Source organism: Athene noctua, chromosome 2, assembly GCF_965140245.1.
Source record: "Athene noctua chromosome 2, bAthNoc1.hap1.1, whole genome shotgun sequence".
Lineage (NCBI taxonomy): Eukaryota > Metazoa > Chordata > Aves > Strigiformes > Strigidae > Athene > Athene noctua.
The window spans coordinates 79,292,764-79,320,105 of record NC_134038.1 but is presented as its reverse complement, the minus strand read 5'-3'; the positions used below and the strand labels follow the sequence as shown (position 1 = coordinate 79,320,105).

At 38.6% G+C, this 27,342-nt stretch overlaps 2 protein-coding genes across 4 annotated transcripts; one reads left to right on the top strand and one right to left on the bottom strand.

Moving 5' to 3' along the window:
• Nucleotides 1–627: 627 nt before the first annotated feature.
• CCT5 (chaperonin containing TCP1 subunit 5) lies at nt 628–8,610 on the bottom strand. Of its 2 annotated transcripts, XM_074897838.1 has the most exons (11): nt 8,464–8,610; nt 7,565–7,625; nt 7,307–7,471; nt 6,603–6,801; nt 5,650–5,842; nt 4,563–4,712; nt 4,121–4,240; nt 3,526–3,711; nt 2,420–2,557; nt 1,862–2,042; nt 628–915 (listed from the first exon to the last, which is right to left on the bottom strand). In XM_074897838.1, exons 1-11 carry the CDS (start codon nt 8,566–8,568, stop codon nt 788–790), a joined length of 1,626 nt encoding a protein of 541 aa, XP_074753939.1. In that variant the 5' UTR covers nt 8,569–8,610; the 3' UTR covers nt 628–787. The 2 variants fall into 2 exon arrangements, with proteins under 2 accessions (XP_074753939.1, XP_074753940.1); XM_074897839.1 differs by lacking the exon at nt 7,307–7,471.
• Nucleotides 8,611–8,751: 141 nt separating this feature from the next.
• Nucleotides 8,752–25,354, top strand: ATPSCKMT (ATP synthase c subunit lysine N-methyltransferase). Of its 2 annotated transcripts, XM_074899505.1 has the most exons (6): nt 9,422–9,504; nt 11,481–11,542; nt 11,944–12,081; nt 12,455–12,493; nt 13,220–13,270; nt 18,130–25,354. In XM_074899505.1, the coding sequence occupies exons 1-6, from the start codon at nt 9,456–9,458 to the stop codon at nt 18,325–18,327; spliced, it is 537 nt and encodes a 178-aa protein (XP_074755606.1). In that variant the 5' UTR covers nt 9,422–9,455; the 3' UTR covers nt 18,328–25,354. The 2 variants fall into 2 exon arrangements, with proteins under 2 accessions (XP_074755604.1, XP_074755606.1); XM_074899503.1 differs by lacking the exons at nt 11,481–11,542; nt 12,455–12,493 and adding an exon at nt 8,752–8,944 and having other exon boundaries at nt 9,423–9,706.
• The last annotated feature ends 1,988 nt before the right edge of the window (nt 25,355–27,342 follow it).

The window sequence follows — 27,342 nt, the reverse complement described above, 5'->3', positions numbered from 1 at the left end:
TAACAGCGAGCTGGTATTTTCACTACTTCCCTACCTTCTGAAATCTGAAAAAAAAAAGCGCACATTATTTCTGGTCTACCAGAAATTACTTGCTAGTAATTTCCCAAGCAAGGCACCTTACTAGTAAACTTTACCATTCTAAGATCATACTTGGGGCTTACAAAGTAAGTGCACTCAATGGTTGTAGTTGAGAGAAAAGTTTTGGAAAAAAGCCCACTTGACTGAATGTGTATATCCCTGAAAAAAAAAAATCCTCCTAGCCCATACATCAGGAATATACTTAAAGCGTACCACAAGTGAAGAAATAGAAGCAACTGGAAGCATGAAATATAGGCCCTTTAGATCTTCAGATTGAAACTTCATACTTGATATATTTAATATATGAGAATTACTGGAGGCTACAATAATTTTCTGCCTGCTCCAATGAAAGTGTCACAGACCTCTTAAAATGAGACTCTGTGGGCTTTGCTCACAAGCAGCCAGCCGAGTCTGCTGCAGGAGCAATGGAAAAGGACCCATGAAATTTTATTAGGCTGTTATCAGGATTTTTTTCCTACACATCCACGAAATGTTTTCTATGGATATTCATATCTAAGAAAAGATACAACGACACTTCCGAAACAAGTCTTGAAACCACCAGTGCTAAATTGTGTTTTATTTCCAACAATTAGCCATTACAGTATCTGAAACAAAAAGTGTCCAAAATAAATAGCTGAAGATGAAGCATCAGAATACTACTCTCTTCGCTACTGCTGTGGCCCCCTTAATGTTTCTTGCTTTTCAACCTTCACTCTTCAGATTCCCCAGGCCTACGGATATCATCAATCTTCAGAATCATTCTAACAACCTGCGTTGCCAGAGAAATCTGCTGTTTCTTACCAATCAAGGTTTCTATAACATGCTGTTGCTTCATATCTGCCAAAAAGAAGTCGAAAAATTAGATACCCCCCTTAAATCTAGATATAACATTTAACCCGATATAGTAATTTTCATGTAATTTATAGAATGTTTTAAAATTATTACTGTTGGCCACCACAGTTGACAATTTCTACAAACTAGAGTTTTATGTCTGGGTTCTTAGCAAAGATCTTGGAACTTTAAGATCCTAACTCTTTTCCCAACTAAGTCTTCCCCAATTGTAGCTCTTTGCTTTTCTGCATTATTTTTTGAAGAGTACAATTTCCATATACAAATATTAGAAGGACCCTAAGGGCTAAGCAACCACTAAAGAAGTGAAAGTTCAAGTGCCATAAAGCAGAAACACCTAATCAAGGAGAGTTATGAATTTACATAAACACAATGTCTTACATTGTGTTCCAAAATATACCACCTTCTGAAAAAAAACCAAACAGTAAGTGTGAAAAGTTTATGTCTGGATGAAAATAAGTTTTCATACATTGGTTTCTTGGTCTTCACATACTTCTTAAGAGGTCTATATATGTATATGTACTGCTGTGAACAACACTACCTAGTAATTTCCAACCTTCTGTTTAGTCACAAGTCGTTTCTCAAAACAACTGTTTGTTAGGCTGCAGGGTAAACTGGATCACTAAAACTGCAGTATGTAAAACACAGCCTGCTCTTGCCTCGTAGCAAGTAGCTTTCATTCATGTACCACAAGGTCAGTCAACATCTTCAACTAACCTTGCCACTAAATACAGGTTTTCAAACAATTAAGACACACAAGTATCACTCCACCTGCATTCCTATGTATTATGGCAAGGGGCAAGAGTTCATAACTGAAGTGATACACAGGTTTAAAGAAAAAAAAAAAGCTCCGAGAGATAAAATAGTAAGCATTTTGATCTTCTGAGAAAGAAAACCCTGTTATGTTCCTCCTTCTCCACACTGCGGTTCTTACCATTTGTTCCTTTCTGCAAACAATCAATGCCGAGGGCAGGATTATTTTCTTTCACTTGCCTAGCCCGCACTTCGGTCATAGTCTGTATTGGATTCATACCACTGTTCTCCGCAAGTGCCATGGGAATTACCTCCAGGGCATCTGCAAAAGCTCTCATAGCATACTGTTCCAAAGATGGGCACTAGAGGAAAAGAAAGTCAAATTCATACAGCTATTGACTCCAGTGTTAGCAAAAGCAGAAATTCACACTAAAATACATACATGACGTGCAGATTTTCTTGGGATATAACAACTGACTGAATATATCTGGATGATAACTACTTGTTAATTAAAGCACTTTTAAACCACTCTTATCATAAAAGGAAAAAGGTACCAGTAAGACTTCTTACAGAGAGGGGAAGGAAAACTGTTAACACTGGTTATCAGTGAATGTCAGGAAGTTTCACAATATCCACTTTCTGAAAGCTCTTTGAAGTTTTTCTGGAATCTCTTAAAACGGACTTAATCCTTACTTTCCCTTCATAAATCAAAGTAAGTTGTAACTGTTCCTTTTCTTACCTTATCTGCTGCTTCACTGACTGCTAAGGCACAGGAAATTTCGGCTGCACCACCACCATATACAATACGATTATCACGAACAAGATTCCGGATTACACACAATGCATCATGAAGAGATCGCTTTGCTTCTTCAATAATCTGGAATTATAAAATAGCATGTATTTTACAATATACACAACTGAAGGCTATGAGGATATATTTCCTAATACAGAAATGGAAACTGCAAATAAACTGTAGGACCTTTTCACGGCTCTAATGCAGCTTTACTGTTGCTGTATTATACTACTTCAAAATATACAATGTTAGACATTCAGTGGCAGAGAAGGAACAAAAAAATACCCTCTTCAATGTTATTTGTTAAATCTATAAATTGAAATGACAAAAACTTACATAAGGTTTTCAATCTTGCATATTTCCAAGACACAAAACACTTAAATGTAAATGCCAGTATTATTTTCAGACTGGAATTTGTGTCAACTCCCAACAGATGTAGAAGGATTTAACAAGTTATACTGACTTTTAAAGCAGTATTTTTTCTTTCTTAAAGAACTCTTCAGACTAAGGGTTATGTTCTTTTCTTCCCAAGGTTTTTCACTCAAAGTAGGACTTGACCTATAGTAAATACAATTTAACACTAACAGTACAACCAAGAACCAGGTTAAGTACAGAAGCACTTAAAATTGCCTCATTCTCTGTGTGTGGAGTTGGTCTGGCTTCTTAATTTTTAAGTATTTTTGACCGAACTAAATCAGAAATGACATACCTAGGTCTATAAAATCAAATCTTTCAAAAACACCAATATGTCTCATAAAAGTTACCCTCCCATGAGAAAAAACAAATTAGAGCATCCACAGGTAACGTTATTTCTCTATTTATGAACTATATGGTCTAACAGTGAGAAAAAAAGTTTTCATTCAAAAACAAAGGATGTGAATCTAACAAGTGACTTCTAACACAGTCACAAATGCCTACAACCCTCCCCCTCTTCTATGTCCACCCTTGCAAGGAAAATTTAAGACAAAAATAAGAACTGTTAATGTTTTTGAAAGAAACTCCACATTCTGTAACTTACATATCAAACATTCGTAACAAACTAAGCACCTCACCATTTTATTTCCTCCTCTAATGAAAATGGTCACAGCTCTGGAATTCTGACACTGTTCAATGACAAGCATTCTGTCCTTCGTTGTTCCAAAGGAGATCTCTCGGACAATACCCGCAAAACCCAGCTTCTCTGCTGTGAGTTCACAGAAGCGAGGAACGATGCGTCCTCCGGTTGCAATGGCGATCAACTGAAGTTAAACAACCATCAATTATCTTGAGAAGACTTTTCTATTACGTTTTTCATAACATTAGACCAAGTGGAAGAGAATCTGTCAAATGGCTACTCCAAGAGATTATCTTCCCACCACTTCAAAGTATTTCAGGCAATGCCTTGTTTCTGCAAATAGTGAGACTAAAGCAGAAACATTCCTAGCCTCATAAACCTGTTAACAAGTAATATGCATCCACTCCAACTATAAACCACAATACCATTTGCTGTAGGGTCTTCCCACAGATCCCCAATATTTTTTCTCCAATACATACCCATATATGTGACTATGAATTCTACCCAGAAAGCCCAAACTTTTAATCGGTACAGCGTATTACTTAAATGTTTGAGACTTGGTACAAAGTCCCATTTTAGAAGATTTTACTTACTTCTATTTCAGGTCCACCAACCCAACGAACAGCAGGCAGCTCATTCTGGAGCAGCAAGTGATTCGCCTCATCATCAAAACCCCACTGGCAAATAGCAAGGTTTGCACCGGTGTCTTTTATCTGAAAGCAACACAGAACATTAATCTTCCGATCAGAACACAAGAATGAAAAACAGTCTCTTCATGATTTTAATTCTCCTAATTTTCTCAAAACCCAAGTCTGAAAAAGAACCATCTGGCATACATAAAGACCAAAATAACCATCAAACAAGGGTGATATCTTTCTTACATAAACTTGTCTTTATTCATAGCCTTACAATTGCTTGTACGTTGCCTCTCACCAGGATTATTAGCTCATTTCCCGAAATAAACCAATGCACTATGCTATCTTGTGTAAAGGCTATGAAAAACATAAAAACCAGAGAAATAATCTTGAAGACTACCTGTTTCACCATCTCTTCAAACTTCTCCTTTTCATATTTCTGCAGTGCCTTGTAATCTTCCACAGATGTGACATCAAGCTTATGCTTGGTTTTAGGTTTAGGTGGTTCAAACGGACAAGTAAGGATGGCAATTTTAGCATCTTTAAGTTCCTGCACAATTTTGAAAAAAAGAGAAAGTTGAATTTTGACCAGTAACAGCTCGCTCTTATATTTCCAAAACATGTAGACATATCTTTAAAAACACAGGGCTAAGAAGAAACTTGAAGATCATCTGACTTATTTGAAAGTGAATGTAATTATACCCCTATAATTCCATCAGAAATCTCTATAACCCATTTCAAACAAATTCCACAGCTTGAAGACACTGTTTAAGCCCATAACAATCTTTAACAGTGATGTCTTTTTGTAGTTTAGTGTTTAAACATACAGAAAAAACAACTTCAATGAAACTATTATCTGCTCTATCCACCATGACCATCGAAAATACTACATTCTCATCTTCATAGACACCTTTTATGTACTGCACGACTGATATTTCCCATCAGTCTTCCTTTTTATAGGATAAACCGTGTCACCTACTAGAAAAATATTTTAGAATAGCAGAAATCCTACACTGTCTTCATCTTTCTTGAAGTATACTGTACAAAGACTTGGAGATCTCATCTACACCAAATAAAAGGACAGCTTCTGCAGTGCTCCGAACAGGACAACATGGTAACGCATGAAGCTTAAAAAGCATTTCGTCATATTGATTTGCATCAAGCATCTTAGTTGTATTATACACTATAGATGATTATTTCTGCTTCAACATAGAACTCTGCACCTGGTCCTCACTTAGTTGTACAGTAATCCCTACCCCCGCCATAATTTCTCAACTTCAAGATTGTTTTAAGTTCTAAGGTGGTCTCTTCCAACATGATGAATTTAATGCTCCTCCTCCTTTTTCTGTTGATACATGTGCAAAAAACAAGCCAAACCACAACACTGTTTAAATACTTAAGAAAATACTAGGACAGCATGTGAAATGGACTAGAGAATCCTATTTAAGCCATTACTGATGAGATACGCACACAGGGACATCACTTACTTTAGGCATCTGTGGATGACTGAAATCTTTATCCACAATCACTCCTTTAACCAACTGTGTATCTTCCAGTCTACCTCCCACTTTGCCTTGTACTTTGATCAGCTCAAAATCAACATCTTTACGTTCCATATCTGCTACTGTCAGTACAGCATTTACAGCAATTTCTGCCATTTGTCTGTGACAGCGGTTAACTCTAGGTTTTAAAAAGACAATAAAGTTGCATTACATTTCCACAATTTGAAAGAAAAAAGTAATTCTATCAAACAGGAAAAAAAGTATCACTATTGTATCACTATAGCTAACAACTTTTGTACACTACGTCTTTAAAGAGGGGGTCCTGCCTGTCTGTTCACTGAAATAGAAGATGATAAATACGGTAGAAAACAGAACACACAATATGGTTTGCCTAAGTAGTCTTTGTGGACGTAGTCTCAAGATACAGATTTGAAACAAGTGAGGAGGATTAACTACTAAGAAATATTCAAAGACACAGAAACCACTGTTAAAACAGCTCTGCAAAGGAAGCCCTTACAGTGTCTGAATCTATATATTACACACAGAACCTATAATGAAAATACATTTATGGAACTATGCTACAAAAAATTTTTCTAGGAAAAAAACCCCAAACCACAAAAAACCCCTTTGAAATATAACACGGTTCTTTTTAAAAGGTTTGCATTACTCTTGGAATTTGCCATGATGCAGAAATCTGAAACTAACAGATTAGAATGAAATTGATTTTGCAGCTGTTTAACTTCATGGAATTGTCCCTTTAGAGAAAAAGGATTCACAGTTTCTCATCCCCAGACATAGAGGCCATTGAGAAATTAGCCAAAATGAAACATCTTGGAGTGGTTGCTGAAGGCAACAATTTAACAATCCATGAAAACACTTTCAACCTGAAGTGTTTTTAAAGGAAACTTAAATACTCTTCTGAAGTTATTGTGACTTACACTTTAGAGCCCAGTGTTGTCTTTGCTGTCTGGATCAGAGGTTCAATGTTCTGTGGATCAACTGGAAAGCTGTCACTGATTTTGTCTAGATGCTCGATAGCAATGCGGGCTGCCTGCTCATAACCGTCTGCTATTCTGATAGGGTGAATACCACGGTCCAGTAATTGCTCAGCTTGTTCCAGTAACGCTCCAGCCAGAACTATAAAACAAAATTTTAAAAGAAAGTTGACTTTTCCACAGATTGATGCATCATTTTAATACATTCTCAAAAAATTAAAAACTACACCTTCTGATTTTTTTTTCTGTAAATTTTAATAGTTCAAGGTTTCTTAAATGAGAAAATAAGCCCCTACTTGATATGCTTAGAAAGAAAACTACCTTATGTTAGACTAAAAAGAAGCATGCGCATCAAGGCATGACAGATTGAAGATAATGGAAGAAAATTATGCATAAAAATTTTGAAAGTACAAAGAGAAGTCTCAACAGTAACTTAAAATGTAACCATACTTAGAAAAGACACAAAAGTGTCTTTCCGATTAAAAAACTTCTAATACAAGAACTGACAAGAACACCAAAGCAGTAAATACTCTAAAAATGTGCTTAAGACAAAGCTGCTGTTACTTCACACAAAATTTCTTAAAATAGCTCAAGAAACTTGATTTTAAAGTTGGAAAAGCTAAGTTAAATTTAAAACCTTTTCTTACCAACTACTCCAGTAGTCCCATCCCCAATCTCATCATCTTGAGATTTAGACAGCTCCACCATAAGCTTGGCTATCTGATGATCCACATCCATCATATTCAGGATGGTAGCACCATCATTTGTCACAGTCACCTCACCATCTTTGTCCACCATCATTTTATCCAAGCCTAAAAAAACATATTCAAGGCATGAAGGAAAAATCTAGAAAATCCCGATAAACAATTACTGAGAAAGAACCATTAAAATTATTTCATTATTACCATTGGGCCCAAGGGACGTTCTCAGAGTACTTGCTACAGCCTTTGCTGCCATTATGTGAGACTATAAAACAAAGGACAAATAAGAAACCATTATCATACATCCCAAAATCATAACATTAAGCTAGGAAAAAGTACAGGGGAAAATAAAGAATACAAATATTGTGATTTAACCGACAACAGGCAATTATGACTGAAAAAAATTAATACATACGTATTGTTTTTATGCCAAAAACATTTACTGTGCCTTCGCTTGCACAGCTAAAACACGTAAAAGCAGAGCAGCTACAACGACGGTCCAAGGAAGCAACAGAAAGCAAAGTGGGGGGGCAACAGAAGCAAGCAGCGGCAAAAGGAGAAGCCAGTGTAATTTCGCCCCTCTTCCATCAACCAGTACCTAAACCACATGCACCGTTAGTGTTTCAGCCACACGCATTCAGGCGAGGCTGCCAACCCGCTCAGCCACGGCCCTTCTTGGGAACAATGACCGAGCTGGGGGCGGCCGATACGGATCTAAGGGAGGGGGCTGCGGGGAGCCTTCCCGAGAGGCCCCCCGGAGACGTGGTCGCATTGACAGGGGAGACGACTCCGAAGCCACTCGACTCAGGCGCGGACTCACGCCGCGGGTGGTGAACTGCCAGCGCCGGGGCCGATGCCTTCTTTTTCCTGTCACCTCCCACACCTGTGGGCCTGGACCAGGCTGCAGGCGCCCTGCGCCTGAGGGGGGGCAGAAGACAAGCGCAGGACCACCTCGCCCCAGCAAGCGCCATCCTCCCGCCGAGGCCCCACGGCGGCCGCTCCCCGCCCCTGACGGCAGCATGGCGCGGCGCGGCCCGGCCCAGCCCAGCCCGCCCAGCGGGCGCCCGCGGACGAACCGGCGACCCCAGCAGCCCCCCGCTCACCTTGAGCGCCTCGAGCCCCATGAGGCGCGTCTTGCGCTCCTGGTCCTTAAGGATGAGGAAGGGGCGCCCATACTCATCAAACGCCAGAGTCCCCATGGCCGACATGGCTGCCGCTGCTCCCCCGCACCACACGCACGCACGCGCCGGATGCAGCCGCGCCGTGACGCAGCACGCTCGCCCCTGCCCCGCCCCGCTCTGTGCCTGCGCAGCCGGCAGCCGCGAGACACTTTTCGCGCGCGGGACCTATTTGGCGCCTCCAGCGGAGCTTTCTGGAAGCACCCGGCGCGCTGGGAGGCGCGCGGCTTCCGCGGCCCCCTCCGCCAGCTGGGGGGGCAGGGGGGGAAGCAGGCTCGATTAGACAGAATAGGGCCGCTAAGCGCGGCAGCAGCGGCCTGCACCGGGGGACGTGAACGTCAAGGAATAAAGACAGAGACACGGCGGGAGAGTGCGCGCTGCTCCACTCCGAAGCGCCTTCAGAAAGGTTTCTGTGTCCCCCCCCCCCCCCGCATAGCGCGGTGGTATTGCCCTTCCCTATAAATAATGGCGGCCGAGGAGGGCTGCTGGGTGGATTGAGGGGGGTTCGAGCTGTCGGGGTAGGTGGGTGGTTAGCTGAGAGGCCGCCTTGCTGGCAGCGTTGTGCTCTGGAGAAAAGTTCCTCCTGAGGGGAAGAACAATAACTGCTCAGGGACTCGGTTTCCCTCAGCGCGGGGTCCCGGGCGGGCCGTGGCAGGGAGGTCTTTGCCTGTGCTGTCTTTAAGCTGTACTGGGTGGGAAGAACTGCGGGCTTAAATGGAAACTGCTTCTCACTGTAATAGTAACATTTCCCTAGGGTCTAGGAATCAACTAAGGGTATATAAGCTTTTTTTCCCTGATGTCCTATCTCCCTGATGTAATATACTACTTTGTCTTAAGTGAGTACATAATAAAGCTATTAAAGAAAATACTCTCTCTGTCTTTAGGTGAGATGTCCAAGGCACTAGCAAACAAAAGCCATGAAGCAGGCCCACAAGAGGATTGTGAGGGCAGCTCCAGAAGGAGCAGGTGGGGGCTGTTGGTCACTGCTGGTGTTGGTGGGGCCTTGGTGGCACTCTATGCGGTGGTCACCCCCTTCGTGACCCCGGCTCTGAGGAAAGTATGCCTGCCCTTCGTTCCTGCAACTTCCACTCAGATCCAGAATGTGCTGAAAATGTTAGAAAACAGAAGTGGCTCCCTAGTTGACATTGGTAGCGGGGATGGCCGTATTGTAAGTTATGGACATTGCTGTCCTTTTGTATCACCTCTCAAAAAAGTGCCAAATGCTGCAGTTGTGGCTGCTGTTGTTTTCTTCTATTTATGAATGGCTTGTCTTTGGCATCTAGTGATTTTATTTCAGTCTTAAGAAAAGGCTTAAAGCTGAGAAAATTTTACATTTAGTTTAGGTGAGTAATTAATTATTTTTGCTCCAGTCTTACCTGCAGCTTGACAAGGTAGTGGTACGAAACGATAACCTCATCCTGTTGGCTGGAGGGAATGGCGCTGCATTCATGTGAAGAGATGTGATTAAAGTATTGGTATTATGATTGCTGAAAAGCTGTGATTCCACATAGGTTTACAGCTGCAGTGCGTGAGTCTGTGAGATTAAATAGCACTGGGCTTTTGGAGCTGCAGCTCTATGCTTATTGTATAAAAGTGATAGAAGAACAAAAGAACGAGAAATGAGTGATGGATGACAAAAAAACTGGTATTGTTAAAACTGTAGCCTTCACACCTTTGAGCAGTGCTGGCTGCCCCACTTCAAAATCAATGTAGTGAAACTAGAATAATTACCAAGAGAAACAATGGGAATCACCAAAGCCAAAGTGATACTGTGCTTCCAGGATGTTGTCTGAACCCCAATTTGTAAAACGTGGTGGTCAGGGTATAGTGGAGAATGGTGTGGGGTTTTTTTTGTAGTTGTGATGTTTCATGTATCGTTTCATAACCATCTGCTTTAAGTCAGTTTTAGCATCGGGCTGGTGAGCTAAATGGTTTTTTTTTAGTGGAAACAAGTAACTTCTTGAATGCTACTTTTGTCCATATTTCATGTGAATGAGTCAACCGTTTGTCCACACTAAAAATCTGATTTGTAAATCTAAATCTGTGAAGGTGGTTTAGATGGAATTGTACCCAAGTAAGAAACAGAAATGCACGTAGGTATGAGAGAACTACAGTTTCTTAGGCTCTCTCTGCTCAGCATTCTGGCTGTTGACCCTCATCTGAGGGATCTAATTTGACTAGGTACTGCGTGTTTAATTCTGATTTTATTTTATGTGCCTAAATGGAGACTGAAGACTACTTGGAGAGCCTAAAACTGAATGCTTGATGTTGCCTTAATGCATCTGTCCTGAAAAAAGTTGAGTGTTCAGATGTTTTTAAATATTTAGCACTTAGGTGTAATTAGTGGAGAAATTTCACCATATTTTTATTTCCAAGCATGTTAAAAATGCCGAATTCTTTTAGTATATTTGCAAATGCTATGTGCATGATGGAAAATGCATTATTTTAGCAGTTTAAAATGCACTGTCCAGGTAATTCTGTTTGAGAAGTTGTATTAAGAAATGTGTACTTCTTCCTGATTTCACCTTGCCTGTTCTGTAATTCATAGTTTGTCAGTCTTGTTAAAACTTGACAGTAACCTTTTAAATTATGATTTAGACCTTAATTCTAGAAACTGATGCCTTTTGTATTTTCCTTATATTTTTTTTCTTTTTCTAAAAAATCAGCCATCGTTGATCTTGTTTGAAGACACTTGCAATACAGTTTAACAATTACAAATCTTAGCATCTAATTTAGAGGAATGTATTTGAAAATCTGTAATTGGAGTTACCTTTTATCTTTTAAAAGAATACATGAAGTTTAGGATTGTATGAAAGCTCTACTGTGACATTTATATGTAGGGTTTTTAAAATTTTTTTTATCTACATTTCAATGTTTGTCCTACATTTTATAAAATCATTACTACATTTAAAAATTGACTTTCATGCTCTTTCTATTGGTAGGTCATTTTGACTCTGATTCAGGGGTCTCTCAAGTGCCTACCCATCACTGCTTTTCAAATAAGTTAAGTGGTCTAAATTTGAATGTGTCTGCTTGTGTATTTCACTGTTCTCTCCATGGTCAGTTTTGTTACTCTCTTAATTCCAAGGTAGCATCATGAATATGTTCAGTGAAACTTTATGTAAATCATAGACGTACTACAAGCTTACAGCTTTGCCCTGTGCGTGTTTAAGTGGTTCATTTTGTTCATCTGAATATATCTATTCATTTCAGTGGGACTAGTCATAATAGTAAAATACAGTTTGAGTTTTTGTCCACTATACTACTAATCTGTTGGAGATTAAAACCTGAGTGATTTACAGAAGTGCATTCCTTTGATTTATATTGTAAATAAAACTGTGTGCTCCTGTTTAGATGAAAGAGCTTTCTCTGTTTCTAAGTGAAGATTTATTTTCCTCCTTGTAGGTGATAGCAGCTGCAAAAAGGGGATTCAAAGCTGTTGGTTATGAGTTAAATCCCTGGCTAGTCTGGTACTCCAGATACCGTGCCTGGAGAGATGGGGTGCATAAGAACACCAGATTTTATATTTCAGACTTATGGAAGGTAGGTGGTGAAATATATAAGAATGAATCTGGAATGTCTGAGAGATTTCCATAATTTGGAATTCCTTGAGGAACCAGAATGCTGACTGGCCACAGTTTCTGTGGGCTTTGAGAAGAATACCTTGAGCCCACAGAAACTAGACTCAGCAATACACTGCTCTGCTGGTTTTGTGCTTTGGTGAAATGCTGTCCTTTTGAAGTACGGGCTCCTCAAGCATATGATGTTATGCTTGTACCTGATGAATGATGTGGGGTGCTGTGATGTCTGGCTTCACTGAGAGCTGATTCTGTGGAGTCAGTAAGAAGACTCCTATTAACATAATGTGCCAGATCACAATCTCATCTGACATTTCATTACACGTATTCTTTTCTAGCTGTGCAGTGTGTTACCTGCTTTTGAGTGCTGCTTTAAGGTAACTTACATACACGTGACTGAGATTTTTTTTCACAATTTTCGATCATTTGAGTCATAATCGCTTCTTTAATGAGGCATGGGTTTTTGGGATCATATTTATGTGGGCCTCTCCCCTGCTATTCCTGTCAAAGTTGCGGGATTTGTTTGGTTCTGGCTTTTTTGTTTGTGTTTTTTTGGTTGCTGTTGGTAGTTTTGTTTGTTTGGTTTTTTTTTAAGAATGGCATTTAGTAAATGGGTTAAGTGGATACCAGGAATTATAGGGAAAAGTATGAATATACTGTTTTTATTCTTATGCAGAGAGGAGCATAGGAAAACTTCACGGCACTGACTGGAATGCCTGGCAAGTTTTTATAGCTAGCTAGTGTTTAAAGAAAGTGGGGGCAAACTTAAAACATATGTTATTCTAACATATACAGGAGTTGTCAAAAAACTTAGCTATGAGTAAAATCATGTAGGTATTTTCTAAATTAGTACTTTCTGTGCTACTAGAATTGGTGCCATATCCTTGGCCAGGCAGTAGAAATTTCTTGCTGTTCAGCAATATAAAGTTGTCTTATGTGGAAATTTGTGTGATGAAAAGCTGATATGGGATCTCCTTTCTTATTTTTGGTCTAAATCCCTCTTCAAAGGAGTGTAGCTAAAAGGATTAGGGGAAATAATAATGAGAACTTCTCTAAATGTAAATGCCGTTTTCCTTAAGACGTGTTCTCAAATTTTATTTTAGGTTTCTTTTTCCCATTATACGAATGTTGTTGTTTTTGGGGTACCTCAAATGGTAAGTTTACTATTTTTGCATTGTTTAATTATTTTAATGCTAAGGCATTCAGTGTTAGTACATGCATCTGTAAAGTGAACCAACCTACAGAATGTCAAAGGTAGTTAGTACTAATATTTGATATTTTATTGCTGCTTATTAATGTCCATGAGAAAACCTGGTAAGACTTATGACAGTATGCAGTCTGGAACTCTGAAAATATACATGTTTTTTTTGAGAAGTATTTTCTTCTGTTAGTTCAGAACCAAAATGAAAACTACTGTGCTCAAGCTGCTTGTGGGAAAGGTGATAGACTGGTTCTTGAAAATACCAGTTTTTCATACTGAAAAAATGAAGAGCTTGCAGGGAGAAGATGGAGTAGAAATTGGCTACAGGTGATTTTTGGGAACCTTTGTTAGGGGAGACTATTGAACTTTGCTTATGTTCTTCTCCAAAAAGGAGATTACCTCAAATAGGCCAGCAGCTGGTATAATGAAAGATTTAAATATATGGTATATTGCCCATGTTAGGCTGTGAGGGTTTAGAAAGGGAGACAAATTGCTTCAAGTGTAATTGCTAGAGTACAAGTCCACAGATTCTTTGCCTTTTAGGAAGGGTTTGTAGCCTGTGTTCATCGTGACCCTGGGGAAAACATGTTCTTCAAAACTGGTGTGGAAATTGAGTTGCATAGTGACTGCTTTAGTGATATGTTTAATAGATTCAGTCAGACTTTCCATTCACCTTGGCTTTCAACTTGTTCTGTTTTTCTTTTTTATTATAAAGAGAAAAAAATCTTACATATTTAAATATTCTTGATGATTTATTATTAGAATTTTCTATATAGATTGAATGAATATGGAGGAGTGAAACAGAAATATCTATAAATGCTTCTGTATTGCTTCTTCCTCTGCTAAGGCAGATTTGGGATGAAATGAGTGAAGAGCTTTATGTCATGCTATACCATACAACATACACTGATAATATTTCTGTAGTAGTAATAGGAAGATGCAACAAGAAGCATAATCAAGGTTCCCTGTTTTCTGCTTTTTCTTTAATGGCACTGGAATTAAATACCTACTTCAGATTCAAGTTGTAAGTCATGTTTGAAAGTGAAGTGAAAATGCATGGTTTTTTTTCCCCCTACTTTTGTGGGTTGCATATTAGTGAGAGTTGAGGTGTTGACTTGTGCTACAGATGTTGCCAGGTTTGGATGTTATGTGCTCTCTACCTTGGGTTCCGGGAGGGGGCAGTATAAATATTTGAATTTGCAGTCAGAAATTCTGCAGTTGCACTGAGGGGAAAAGTGCAGGTGAAAAACGATATTTCAGTAAGCTAGAAATAAACAAAAGCCCTGGGAAAATGTGAGTAAACCTAGCAGAAATACTGGCTTAACTTTAATAGTATAAAGTGGGATAAATTAGTAACAGCTGTGATAGAAAGAGTAGCTGTAGGGCTTAGAATAACTTCAGTAAATTCAGTAAATACTAGGCTAAATTCTTCCAAGAAAAATACTGTCATAAATGTAACAGATCTGAACATGTGAATTACTGTGTTTCCCGAGCATTCGTTTGCTCATGATACCCTTTAAATTTACTTCGGAAGTTGTGAGTGCTTAGCTTCCTGAATGACTAAATTGATTTTCTAGAAACTTTAATGCATTTTCTCTTTTTTACTCAGGGCAATAGATCTCTTTAGCTTTTTTTTAATAATACTGGTATGATCTGATGCTGTCACACAGTGTTTTTATTTCATATCCAAGATTAGCTTACAGAACTTGGATTTATTGATCTTCAGGGTAGAGTAAGAGCTCAGGTCTTGCAAGCATCTGGGGGAAGGTGTGTTTATCATGAGTCATTACAGAGAGGCTTTTACTCGTTCAAGGTGGGATGACAGAATTCTTCCCAGGTGTTCATGTTTTCAGCTTCTGTGTATTTTAACTGATAATATACTGCAAAAAAGTTTAATAAAACTGTGTATTTGTGTAGACATACCAAAGAAACCAAGCCCTGTCTTGATATGAAATACAATGTAACACCTAATGTTACTGAGAGATTTCGCTTAAAAACTACTTTGACTGTTTGGTTTAAGGATACAATTCTTTCTGGCTGAACTATTAATGAAGTTTTCTAATTTGAGCTCATATAGACATGAGATTTTCATAATTACAAATACAGACATAGCCTAATTTTTAATGAGTCATTTCAGTAACAAGTTAGTCCTTCCTCTCTGGTGTCCCAGCTCAGTTTGAGATACCAGAGTGGGCTTATTTTAGTTTGTTTAAGGTGCAGTAGCAAAAATGTTTAAAGCATTTGTTTTATGGATTAAATCAGAGCATAGAATGCTTAAAAATATTCAGAGATAACTCTTTGATATATTGGATCCATGACACTAATTTTCCTAAAATATTCCATTGTAAGCTTAAATGTAGCCTTAATAGGATGTCACATCAAAGGCACACCCTGAATGTATGTGATAGTGGAAGCTATCTGCAGCCTTTGGAAATAAATTTTCTTCAGTCGGTCTTGTTTTTTCATAATGTTCTGCTGTGGTTTTTTTCCTTTTTTTGTGATTTTTTTAAATACATCTTTTGTCCTTCCTGACTTAAATTGAGCTGTATTTGTAAATAATTGCTGTCCTTTTAACCTTTTAATATCTAAATGTTATGTCATGATATCAATGTAAATGGATTTTGCCATGTAATAGAGGTAACCTGTGGAGCTTGCTGTTATAATTACTTTCTGAGATAGGTACAGTATGAAAGAATAAAAGGAATTTCAAATGGATGTGTGCTGATCTGCTTAAGCATAGCATCAAGCTTTTTCAAAGGACAAAAATGCCTAAGTCTGTCAAGTTTAATTTTTTTTTTTCAGAACATAACCACTATCTGGGATGGAAAAAATTTTTCTTTGAAGTCTAGATGTGTTAATTCATTCCTCACTTAATCCATAGCAGAATTTGTAAAGTACTTATTGGAGCTAGAGTATCAAACTGGGCAGGGTGTTGCTCTGTTCTGGAAGAGTATGGATATATCTCTCAACTTCCATATCTGCTCAATTTTTGCAAATGGAGGAAAACTAGACTGCAGGTCTTCAACCAAGGAGAGTTGCATAGTGGTATTTGATGTGGTCCCTCACAACATACTTCTCTATAAATTGGAGAGGTATGGATTTGATGGATGGACTGTTCAGTGGATAAGGAACTGTCTGTATGGTTGCATCCAGAGAGTGATGGTCAACAGCTCAGTGTCCAGATGGAGATCAGTCATGAATGGTGTCCCTCAGGGACTAATATTAGGACTAGTACTGTTTAATGTCTTAATCAGTGACATAGACAGTGGGATTGAGTGCATCCTCAGCAGATTTGCAGAGGACACCAAGCTGTGTGATGTGGTTGACAAACCCCAGGGATGGGATGCCATCCAGATGTATCTGGACAAGTTTAAGACATGAGCCCATGTAAATTTCGTGAGGTTCAACCAGGCCAAGGGCAAGGTCCTGCACCTGGGTCAGGGTAACCCCCAGTATCAATACAGGCTGGGAGATGAAGGGAGTGAGAGCAGTCCTGATGAGAAGGACTAGGGGGTACTGGTCAATGAAAAGCTGGACATCAGCTGGCAATGTGCACTTGCAGCCCAGAAGGCCATCTTGTACCATGGGCTCCATCAAGAGAAGTGTGGCTGGCAGGTCAAGGGAGGTGATTCTGCCCCTTAAATCTGCTCTGGTAAGACCCCACCTGGAGTACTGTGTCCAGCTCTGGAGCCCTCAGCACAGGAAAGACATGGACCTGTTAGAGCAGGTCCAGAGGAGGGTCACAAAAATAATTAGGGGGATGGAACACCTCTCCTGTGAGGACAGGCTGAGAGAGTTGGAATTCAGCTTAGAGAATAAAAGGCTCCGGGGAGACCTTATAGGGGCCTTCCAGTGCTTAAAGGGGATTTAAAAGAAAGATGGGGACAGAGCTTCTAGTAGGGCCTGTTGTGATAGGACAAGGGGTAATGTTTTTAAACTAAGAGTGTAGATTCAGACTAGATATAAGGAAGAAATGGTTTACAATGGGAGTGATGAAACACTGGAACAGGTTGTCCAGAGAGGTGGTAGATGAGCCATCCCTGGAAACATTCAAGGCCAGGTTGAACATGGCTCTGAGCAACCTGATCTAGTTGAAGATGTCCTTGCTCATGGCAGGGGGGGTTGGACTAGATGACCTTTAAAGGTCCGTTCCAACCCAAACCATTCTATGATTCTATATGCTGTTTCATAGAGTACTGCTTCAGGGACTTATGTGCATATGTTAACAGGCTGGAGCCAACAAAGCTCAATTGCAGTAGTATTTAACATACCAGTACTTTACCATACAGTGACAGCAGGATGTTTGCTTTGGGTTCTTGGCTGTGTGATGTTTTGAGTGTCCCAGGATCTGTCTTAGGGTTAGACTGGAAATCACAAGAGGCATTGGCCTTTGAGTATCACATAATAGTTCATGTAACTTGGTTGTCATAAATAGCGTAAATTGAGGGGGCTGAACTCTCATTCTCTACAGAGAAGAATCCCACTGAAGAGGGTTGTGAATTGGAACATGTGAAGTATTTTCTTAACTTATGGGTTTTTTTATCTAAGGTATTATCTGCATTTTTGGATTGAATTTTTAGAACTTAGAGTTATGATTTTCTTCTCACCAATCAGGGCACAATAACCATTTGCTAGTTTTAGATATTCTTTGTTGATGCATCAAAGCCAAAATGTATATCATGAATACTTTCCTAATTTTTTTCTCCAAAAATTCCTCAAACCTTGGACTTCTCTTGAACACTTGAATTAGATTCTAAAGAGAATGCTTCTGTTTTTTACTGCTTCTGAAAGCTTTTTATTATTGCTCAACAGATGCCACAGTTGGAGAAGAAGCTGGAAGAAGAAGTTGAATGTAATGCCAGAATCATTGCCTGTCGTTTTCCTTTCCCTTGTTGGATCCCAGATTGTACTGTTGGAGAGGGAATAGACACTGTGTGGGCCTATGATTTGAAACATTCTAGAGGATGTGAAACAAAAAGCTTGGAAATGACACCAGAGACAGAATCCTAAACTTTTAATTTGTTTTTGTACTGAAATTTTTGGCTTTGACTTCACCTGTTAAAGATAAATGTGAATAGAGCTGCAGGATATGGAGATACGTATTCCCTAAAAAACCTGAAGTACACTGGTTATCTGAAAGCACACAAAGTTTAGTGAAATATGTAGTTAAATGGCTTAATGTAGTTAGTAAAAATTGTGAGAAAGTTTTATAGAAACGGAAAACTTTAATATGGAAAATGTGATAAAACACAGTTCACTACTGTTAAAGGGAATATATGTTTAAGTTAAAATGCTCAAATTGGCGAACTTAATACGTGCATTCTTTCTGAGTCTACCTAGAATTTGTTATTGGTGTTGGAAGTGGAGTGCAAGTGGCTTCTCAGATGAGCTGTGGTTCCCAAATGTCTTCGTTATGTATGCCAAGTAGGCATAATGCTGCATATGTCAAACTGATGCAGATTGAGTATGGTGATGATACCAGTGTTTTGCACCTCAGCCTTGAATGTGTACTTTTTAAAGTGGAATATGACACAACAAGCAAATATAACAAGTTGCTTATTCATTAACACAAGTGCAGTCCTTGATTATATTAATGTATTTTTATGTAACTTGTTATGTGAAGACAAAACTGCAGAAATGTGCTCTTACTGAACATTTATTGGTATAAGCCTTTGTAAATTACCATGATTTTTCTGAACCTCTCTGATTTAAGAAGGGTTTCAGAAGTCACCTACTTGGCAGTGAAGTGTCATCACTTCTGTGTGCTCGAACCTTGCATGAGGTATGGGTGAGAATTGCTTACTTGAATGTGTCATGAAGACTGTCTCAGATTCCAGAGCTAGTTGGTCTGGCTAGCTTGGTTACATCTGATTAGACCTCATTTAATTTACAGTAAGATGGGAAGGGAGGTTTTCAGTCAGTCGTCTTTTCCCCTCTACTTTTCTTGTTACCTGATGAGAACTCAGAAACTCATGGCATTGCTGCATGACTCTTGGAAGTGAAACAAGTTCTCCGTGTTTTTTTGCTGATGCTGGTTTGCAGTCGGGTACTGTTACTTCCGTGACATTTTCCTTGTCTAACATGGCTACATTTTCTATTTTGTAACAGTGTGTTTCCTTGGTCTTTGTTTTGGTTCCCGGGTACACTTTTACTGTTTTCACCCATTAACAATTAGTCAAAGTTCATAGTTAGCCTCCTCTGGCCCCAGTTAAAATATAGACTGCTTGCTGAGCAGTAACTACTCAACTTTGTCAGACCTTTGCATATATGGTACCCATAGAACAAAGTTAAAATAGGCTAGGGTCACCTGACTTCTAGTTAGCCATTACCACAACTAAAATTGGCTCAGGCCAGGAGAGGTGCTGAGACCCTGCAATTTCAGGTAAATACAAAGCCTGTGACATTTTATTAGATGTTGGGAAAGTGCATTTTCTGGACTATGGTATCTGACTTGAAGAGAAGTTAAATGTTATTTGGGATGTGTAGTCTACATGTAGTTAAACCTGTACCCAGGCTTTTTATTTTTGGTGGGAGGGGAGGAGGAAGGAGAACTGAAAATACAGATCTACACTGAGGATCTGAAATGAAGCAGTAGAATGGTTTTGTCCTGATAATATGAGTACAAAGCAGAAGACAGGGACAAATGAAAGGGGCACTTTGGAGTTTGCAAAGGAGAGATGATTTCAACCTTACATGGCAAGGTGCAGCTTGTAAATATGGAGACTCTGTATTGAAGAACATTGATTTCTGGTAAGCGGTCTTTTACAGCCTTTCACCGAGTGTAACATAGTGCATCCTGTAAAACTACACTAAACTTTCTACCATTACTTAAATGTTATAATTATTATACTGTGACAGGACAGAGCTAAAATGGCTTATCTAAAGTGGCTGAATTTAATATCCCGAGGCCATAGAACTGGAACCTCAGACAATGGAAATCTGAAATTATTTCTAGCAGAAAATGACCATACAAAGGGGAAATTAGCTAATTAAGCCAAGTCCTTCTCTGAATGATTATAAAGGAGGAGAGGAGGTAAAAGATTTTGATCAAGTGAATTGGGACTTACCTGCAGTACAGTGCTTTGACCCAAGTTTCTGCTGCCTACTTTCACTAGCTTGCAGGGAATGAAGTGGTTATTTACTTTTTCTGCTGCATTTGACTATAGATTTGTCTATTGCATTATTGTTTGCCTGTTAAAAGGTAGAACTGAATTTCTCAGTTCTGCCTGTGGTAAAGGATTGGGGCATGTAATTCTTAGTTGCCACCTATTGCCTCAGAAATACTTATTGAGGAGGGTGAGATGAAATTAATGATGTGGCATGAGCTTTAGGAGCACTAAATGCTGGCCTCAAGGCAAGGAGAGATTTACAAATGCTTTTAAAGTAAAGCAGAAGGCGGTTTCTTGTTCTGGCCCTTTACTTTTGGGGGCCTACACTGAGATAGACAGTGATCTGAAGGTTTGGAATTTATTATTACATAAGGAAATGTGCTGTATTTCCTCTTTCTATGGCTGAAGTGTGAAATGGAAAGCAAATTGCTCCCATTTACTCAGGGGGACTTGGAAGGCATTTTCTTGTCATGTTGCCCTCAATTTTTCTAGCACTTGCCATGTTCATTTGATAGTTTACAAGATTAAATACTTAAATGCAACTTTAGTTATCACTGTATGGATTATTATGCTGATACACTTGGAATTGCTAGGGTAATGTATTATGATTTCATTGATATGCTACTTCAGAGTACAAATTTGTTACCTCTGAAAACCAGGAAGGCCTTAGAGAATTGGCTTAATCAAATTATAGTGTGGGTCTGAAGCCAAAAGAAGAAAACCTTCAAGCTACACATGCTGTTCAATACCAAAGTAATTCAGATACACAGGAAAACCTATAGTTTATCTTTATGTCTTCTAGTAGAATCACTTGCCTTTTGGGAGTTACTTGTTTTATTCCTTCATTGCCCTGCAAGATCTTAGCCAAAAAGTTGCTATGTTGCTGAATGAGTAATGCTTTCCTGAGATATTGTAGAATTTGATCTGTTTGAAAATAATACAGGTCAGAGTTCTCCACGAGTCAGACTTTCAAATGTTTTCTTCTTTCTTTTTTGTGTTGAGACATATTATGTCCCCACAGGCTTCATGATGCAACATCAGTTGTACCAAATGCAGTATCTGAGTGCTACAATTCTAATTCTGTAGTTTTCTGTTTTGCATAAATTGACTTTCTAGGGAGAAGGAGAGGGGTATGGCTACAAGAGAGACATCTGATATGCAGGTTGCTCAGTATACTACACGGCCACTAAAGCTACACAGCAATGTCAACCAAACTTGTCCAGATTTGTTTGCAAAATGTGCACATATTTTGTGAGCTTTAGGCATTTCTGTATTACTGTGTGTATTGAAGTTCTTGATTTATCCTCTGGTCTGATTATATGCTGGCACTTAATCTAATATTGCTCCAAGGAAGTTAATCCCTTGTCTCTGAGCTGCTGTTTATTTCTGACTCATGAGTTGTAGCCAGGTAAGAGGGTACAGAATCAAGTCTAAAATAAAGTACCACATTTCACAAGCCAGTTGAATGAGTATGGTCTGTGGGGAAAAAATGTTCCAAAGCCCAGGTTTTGGGAAAGACTTTCACCTTTAATAAAGGACACAGCTCAGGAGGTGATAGAGATCTGAATTCTGCATAAATTTTTTAAGAATGACTTGAGCTTTGCTTTTCTCATGTGTCCTTTAAAAATTTTTACCATCGTTCTAAGACCATTCTAAGATCTGCAGGGGAAGTAAGCAGAAGTGGAGTTTTGTTTATCTTGTATGTTTTGAGCTATGGGAGGAAAGGGGGAAGGGAATCTTACAGCCCAAGTATGGCAGTTTGAACAATTTCAAAAGCAGTTGTGACAGACTTGCACATAAGCTGTGCGTATTTCTCATTGGATAGGAACATCCATACTAAGAATGGGCTGTGATGGGCATTGACTCAGAAATGGGTTTGTGTCCGATACACTTGAATGAACACTAATTATTGATAGGTCACTTCATACTTCTGTAGTTCCACTTTTCACGATGGTTTGCAAATACTGAAGTATTTATTCAAGAAAGGACATGAATCCTTCAAATTCATGTTTGAAAAGGGCAGCCTAACATCACATTTAATACCAGTAAATTCTGCTTTGAGCAAGTTATTTTTCTTTTACATTTACCACGTCTTCTGTTCTCTACTTTTACAATGTAGCTCCAACTTGTTTTTCAGAAGTAACATATGTTTCTTCTAGAAGACTTACTGAGTTCTTGATAAGACAGTGTGGCATCTATTTTTAACTTAAAAATCACCCTTGAGTGAGATAGCTGCAGAATTAATGTTTTCAGTATTTGTATGACAATCTTTCTATTCATCCTTGTATGCTTTACAGAGGGAGAATTATACATGGATAGTTACCATTTTTTTTTTCTTCAGTTTCTGAATTCTCCCTCTTATTTCAATGTTTGTTTTTATTTTTCATCTTGTGTTTTTACAATTTGACTGACTTCATAAATTTATCAGATTTTCTCATTTCCTTTAAGGTGTTTTTTTTTTTTTTTATAAAATACTTGCCCTTTTTTTCAGCAACTTTGCAGAAAGACTAAATATGTTAAGGAATGTTCTTTTTCTCTCTAACATTTTAACATGTATTTAACTAACCTCTGATTTATTTAGCAGTCCGTATGCTGACATAGCATGACTTTTGTTTCCAGTAAATGAAAGAAAAACACATCCACCCATATGGTATTTAGACTGAAAAATAGCCTTGGTCTACAACAATTCTGACTAGTAGTTTTAAGTACATAATTTCACACTTTTATTATATTTCATCACTTGGCAAATGAATACAGGCCTTTTATCCACTTAGTAGTTCTTTGGATTTGGGTTATTTGTTCAGGTGGGACTTTTGCTGATTTCTCCTTCTTAGTATAATGTTGGGGTTTCTATTAGAGGCTTTGGTTGAAATATCAGATTGATGTTTTTCCTGCGAGTTGCTGTGTAGTCCTTGAAGAATTGCTGTAATATAATCCACTGAACAGCTAGCATTGGTAAAAATTAAGTAAAACCTGCTTACCAGTAAATGTGCAGGGAACTTTTTCAGCTTGCTGTATATGTTGTGGTTTTTAAAATTAAGTAGGTTTTTGAAGACCCATATAAAGCTTGTGGCATAAAGTTTTGAGGTGAGCAGAGGTCTTTGCAAGGTCAGAAGCAGTAAATTAATGGCTTTCAACCTGAGGTTTGTGGGTACCTTCTGAGGAATCCACAAAAAGTAATTTAAAAAGTAGGTTTATATTTGCTACCCGTGGTTGTGTCCTTCGATTGGAAAATTTTAATGTGTCTGAGAATCCCTGAACTAAAAATATGGGTTTACGTAAGACATTAGCTAAATGGAAATGAGTTTATCCAAGTGAGGAGGTTATTTTCTTCATTCTGCTGTTGCTTGCGTGGACTGTTGAGTCTTGAACCTCTGCAGTATACAAATGTATGAGCCTCTGTGTCTCTTTTGGTAAGCATGTAATTTCATATTGCGCTATGTGAGAGCAGCCGCATGGTTTTGTACATTCCCACTGCATTCTAATAATTCTAGCTTTTTAGTTAATTTATGATTGATCTGGTTTAAGGGTCTAATTCCTTTCTTTTAGGAACTGCTTAAACATGAGATTTACATTTTCAAAACACCTGATCAGCTGCCACTGAAGCCTGTCTAAAAAGCCAACAGACCCTGTGAAACTCCTTAATGCTGTAATGTCTGCAGCTGTCCATGCCAGAACTGGTTCACATGAGCAGAAATCTATCTACCTTTTGCATAAGCTTTCCTGATTCTTGATTTCTTGATTGAATATGGAAGTGTGAGGAGAAGACACAAAATGAATGATAAAAACTTGAGGATCAATATAAGTTCTGGGAGAGAAGAATGTGAATATTGTGGGATATAGCCAAAATCTAAGGGGCCTTTTCTCTTACTATCACTGTTAACCCCTAAGGTTTGATGCTGTCCCTTTTTTTTACCCTCTAGGACTGCATAGCTCTTCTTGAAAATAGACTTCTTTTTCTCTTTCCCATTGTTTTTTCAAGCTTTTCAGAGTGTACACAAATCAGAATAATTTATATCCACATGTACCATTCTCTACATTGTTTACAGGGACCCTCATCATCTGTGTTCATGTATATTTTATTGCTGCTTCCTTTTTTTTAGCACACATAGAAGCCAAATTTATACTCTGACTACCTGTATGCTCAGTGCATAAATCAGCTTTGTGGGTGTGATCAATACAGTTAAGTTTATTTCAAACACAGATCTCACTCTGAAGCAATTTTAAACAGATTCTGAGCAGGAATTTGTGAAATATTGATCATGATGTGAAAATAGTAATGTTACTTAGTGACAGGGATGGTAGTGTTTCCTGCCATTGAGGTACTTTTAATTTCAGTTGTCAGTCTGATATGTCAAGCAAATCCAGGGAATGAAAGAGTAGTAGCAAAGCAGCACTGTTTTGTGGTATTTAAAAAAAAAATTATTGTCTAACAGTATTATCAGAGGCTGCCTTCTGGGTTCATTTAAATTAAGTACTGTTATTGTTCTGATAAAGAGTATGTTGGTGGAAAAATATGACTGGCTGAGCTAATACAACTAGTGAGCATCCTGAAGGGTTTATTCTATAGTACTTTCACATATTTTCTTTACCTTTGCCTCTTCACATATGCCCCCCCACTCCTCCCCCAATATAATCTTTAGAGTGACAACATTACAAATTTGAACTGGAAACCACATTTATCACCCTTGGAAATGAAAGATTAGAAAATGGCTTCTAATAGGAAAAAAGTTGCCACCTTCAGCAACTGGGTCTTATTTACCAGAGCGATTAAGTATAATGTAGGTCAGATCCAGACTGACTTAACGAACAGTTTAAGTTTCTTAGAAGAAGATAGCACTTCTTGTGAGTCTCTTGGACATACAGTCTGAATTAAGTTGTTTGCTTATTCTAATAAAAATGTTGATCAAACAGCACTCTTGTAGGATTATTTGTCTATTGCACAAAAACTAGGTAAAAAATTAGTGTCTAAGCACTTTCCATGAAGATGGAAATGTGGATGCTGAATCTTTCATGAGGCTTTGTCTATAGCTGTTTTCTTCATGTTTGTCTGCACTTTGTGTGATTGTAAACATCAGCTGGTTGCAATGGGGAGTTTTGCCTGCTTGGGTAATACTTACACATGTAAGGACAAAGGACCAATTGGAGGTTGAACCATACCTTTAATTCCTTTCAGGGGAACTCATCAGAAGTGATCTTTTCTCTGGTATTGTTTTGATCTGACTCTGGTAAAATTTTCATTTCCACAGGTGAAACTAGATGTTGCTTATGATTCATTTAGCTTTCTATTCTGTTGTATGCCTGAAGAATCTATGTTGGCAATATAAATCTCTTTACAATGTGCAAAATACACATTGGATATCTTACTGGCCTTGAGTGCCCTTATTTCTGTGGTGAGACAGTATTCCCTCCTGGTGTTGAATATGCAGTCATTCACTGTCTGAGCTTGCTGAGGGTTGTGAATGATGCAGCTTTCTTGTTAGGGTGCTCTAAGCAGTGCTGAACCGAAGCATACTGCCTACAGCAGATAACCCAATCAAAAGTATCGAGCTTCCCTTTGCATTTGTTGTTGTTAGCAACCTCCTCCTCCTCCATCACTATCCCCCACACAAAATAAACAGTCCTGTGTCGTGTCCCATCCCCTGCCACTCCCCCCCCCCCCTCCCCGCCCCCCTCATCCATCAGAATGTGTTCTTTGGTTTTCAGCTGCTGGTGCAAAAGACCATATTACTTTCCAGCTTTGTCTATGCCATGGGCCTAGTGAGGCCTTCAGAGCTTATGTTTCTGTGTAAGCAGGCTCAATTTTTAGTTTCAGCTGTCTCAGTCAAGGTTCTGCCTCAGAAATCCTCATAGTCTCTGAAGGCAACGAAACAAGCGGGCTCTGGGTGCTGAAGACATTCTTAAGCTTTCTGTCTTAGCATGGTGAGACACAGCATCAACATTTTTGGCAAGTTTTTATAAAGACTGCTTTAGTGCTGTTGAATTTGATCTCTGCCCCAATTTAGGAAGTCTGCAAAGCAGAAGATAAATTCACTCCATTTTTCCCTCTGACTAACAGTAGTATAGCATTGTTCTTCATTTTTACACTGCTGTTTCTTTCTGGTATAGCCTAATCATAAACTTTCCTTCACTGGAAGGAAAGTTCTAACACCAGAGTCCTCAATCTCCATCAAAAACTTAAGAGAAAGGCTCTTTAATTGAGGGGCTTCCCCTTTGGAAAGTCTCTCAGCAGCACAAAGATCCTGTACCAGTAGAAATGGGAAGGCTTTCTCTCAAATTTCTGTTGCTGATACAGATACTATTTGTCAGGACCATTATTAGGAACAGCTTGCTTTTCCACCAAGACTTGGTATAATTACTTACGGCTTAAGGTTAGTTTAAGGGGCTTGGTACTGGGTCTGGTACAGAAGCTTGGAGTAGCAGGAATCCCAGTCTTGTTGCCTTTTTGGAGAATGTAATAAAATCAAGTAGTATATTTTTTTTTATATGTCAGTAAATATACCATGATATATTGATACAATGAAAATACAAGGATAAAATTCTGATACTGATACTCTGGTGATAGACTTAGCTGAATGTTAGTGAATGGAGAGAGATTTCTAGGTTGCAGAAAGAGATGCAAGTTTGTTCTCTGTTCAGTAAGCATGTATTTTCCCTATTAACTCTGAGGGGAAAAGAAAAAAAAAAGTAGATGTAGAAGATGGCAGTTGGAATGCCTAGTTATTAGTTTTTGTTCAGCCCTGCAGTAAAATGCAGTGTTTATACAGCATTATTCATTTTCAAACTGCCACTGAATAGTAAACCTACTAACACTTTTGTAGGGTTGGCTGGTATTATCTTCACCCTTTACAGCTGCAAAAATTGTAGCAAAGAGCTAATTTGTTCAAGACCATGAAAGCAATCCTTGTCAATGCTG

Excerpts from the sequence above, each read along its gene's own strand:
- CCT5 (XM_074897838.1), bottom strand. The coding sequence starts at position 8,568 with ATGTCGGCCATGGGGACTCTGGCGTTTGATGAGTATGGGCGCCCCTTC. Across the intron at positions 7,626-8,463 it reads TGGGGCTCGAGGCGCTCAAG|TCTCACATAATGGCAGCAAA; the intron begins GTGAGCGGGGGG and ends TTTGTTTTATAG. Across the intron at positions 6,802-7,306 it reads TGGGACTACTGGAGTAGTTG|TTCTGGCTGGAGCGTTACTG; the intron begins GTAAGAAAAGGT and ends TTTGTTTTATAG.
- ATPSCKMT (XM_074899503.1), top strand. The coding sequence starts at position 9,428 with ATGTCCAAGGCACTAGCAAACAAAAGCCATGAAGCAGGCCCACAAGAG. Across the intron at positions 9,707-11,943 it reads GTAGCGGGGATGGCCGTATT|GTGATAGCAGCTGCAAAAAG; the intron begins GTAAGTTATGGA and ends TCCTCCTTGTAG. Across the intron at positions 12,082-13,219 it reads ATATTTCAGACTTATGGAAG|GTTTCTTTTTCCCATTATAC; the intron begins GTAGGTGGTGAA and ends ATTTTATTTTAG.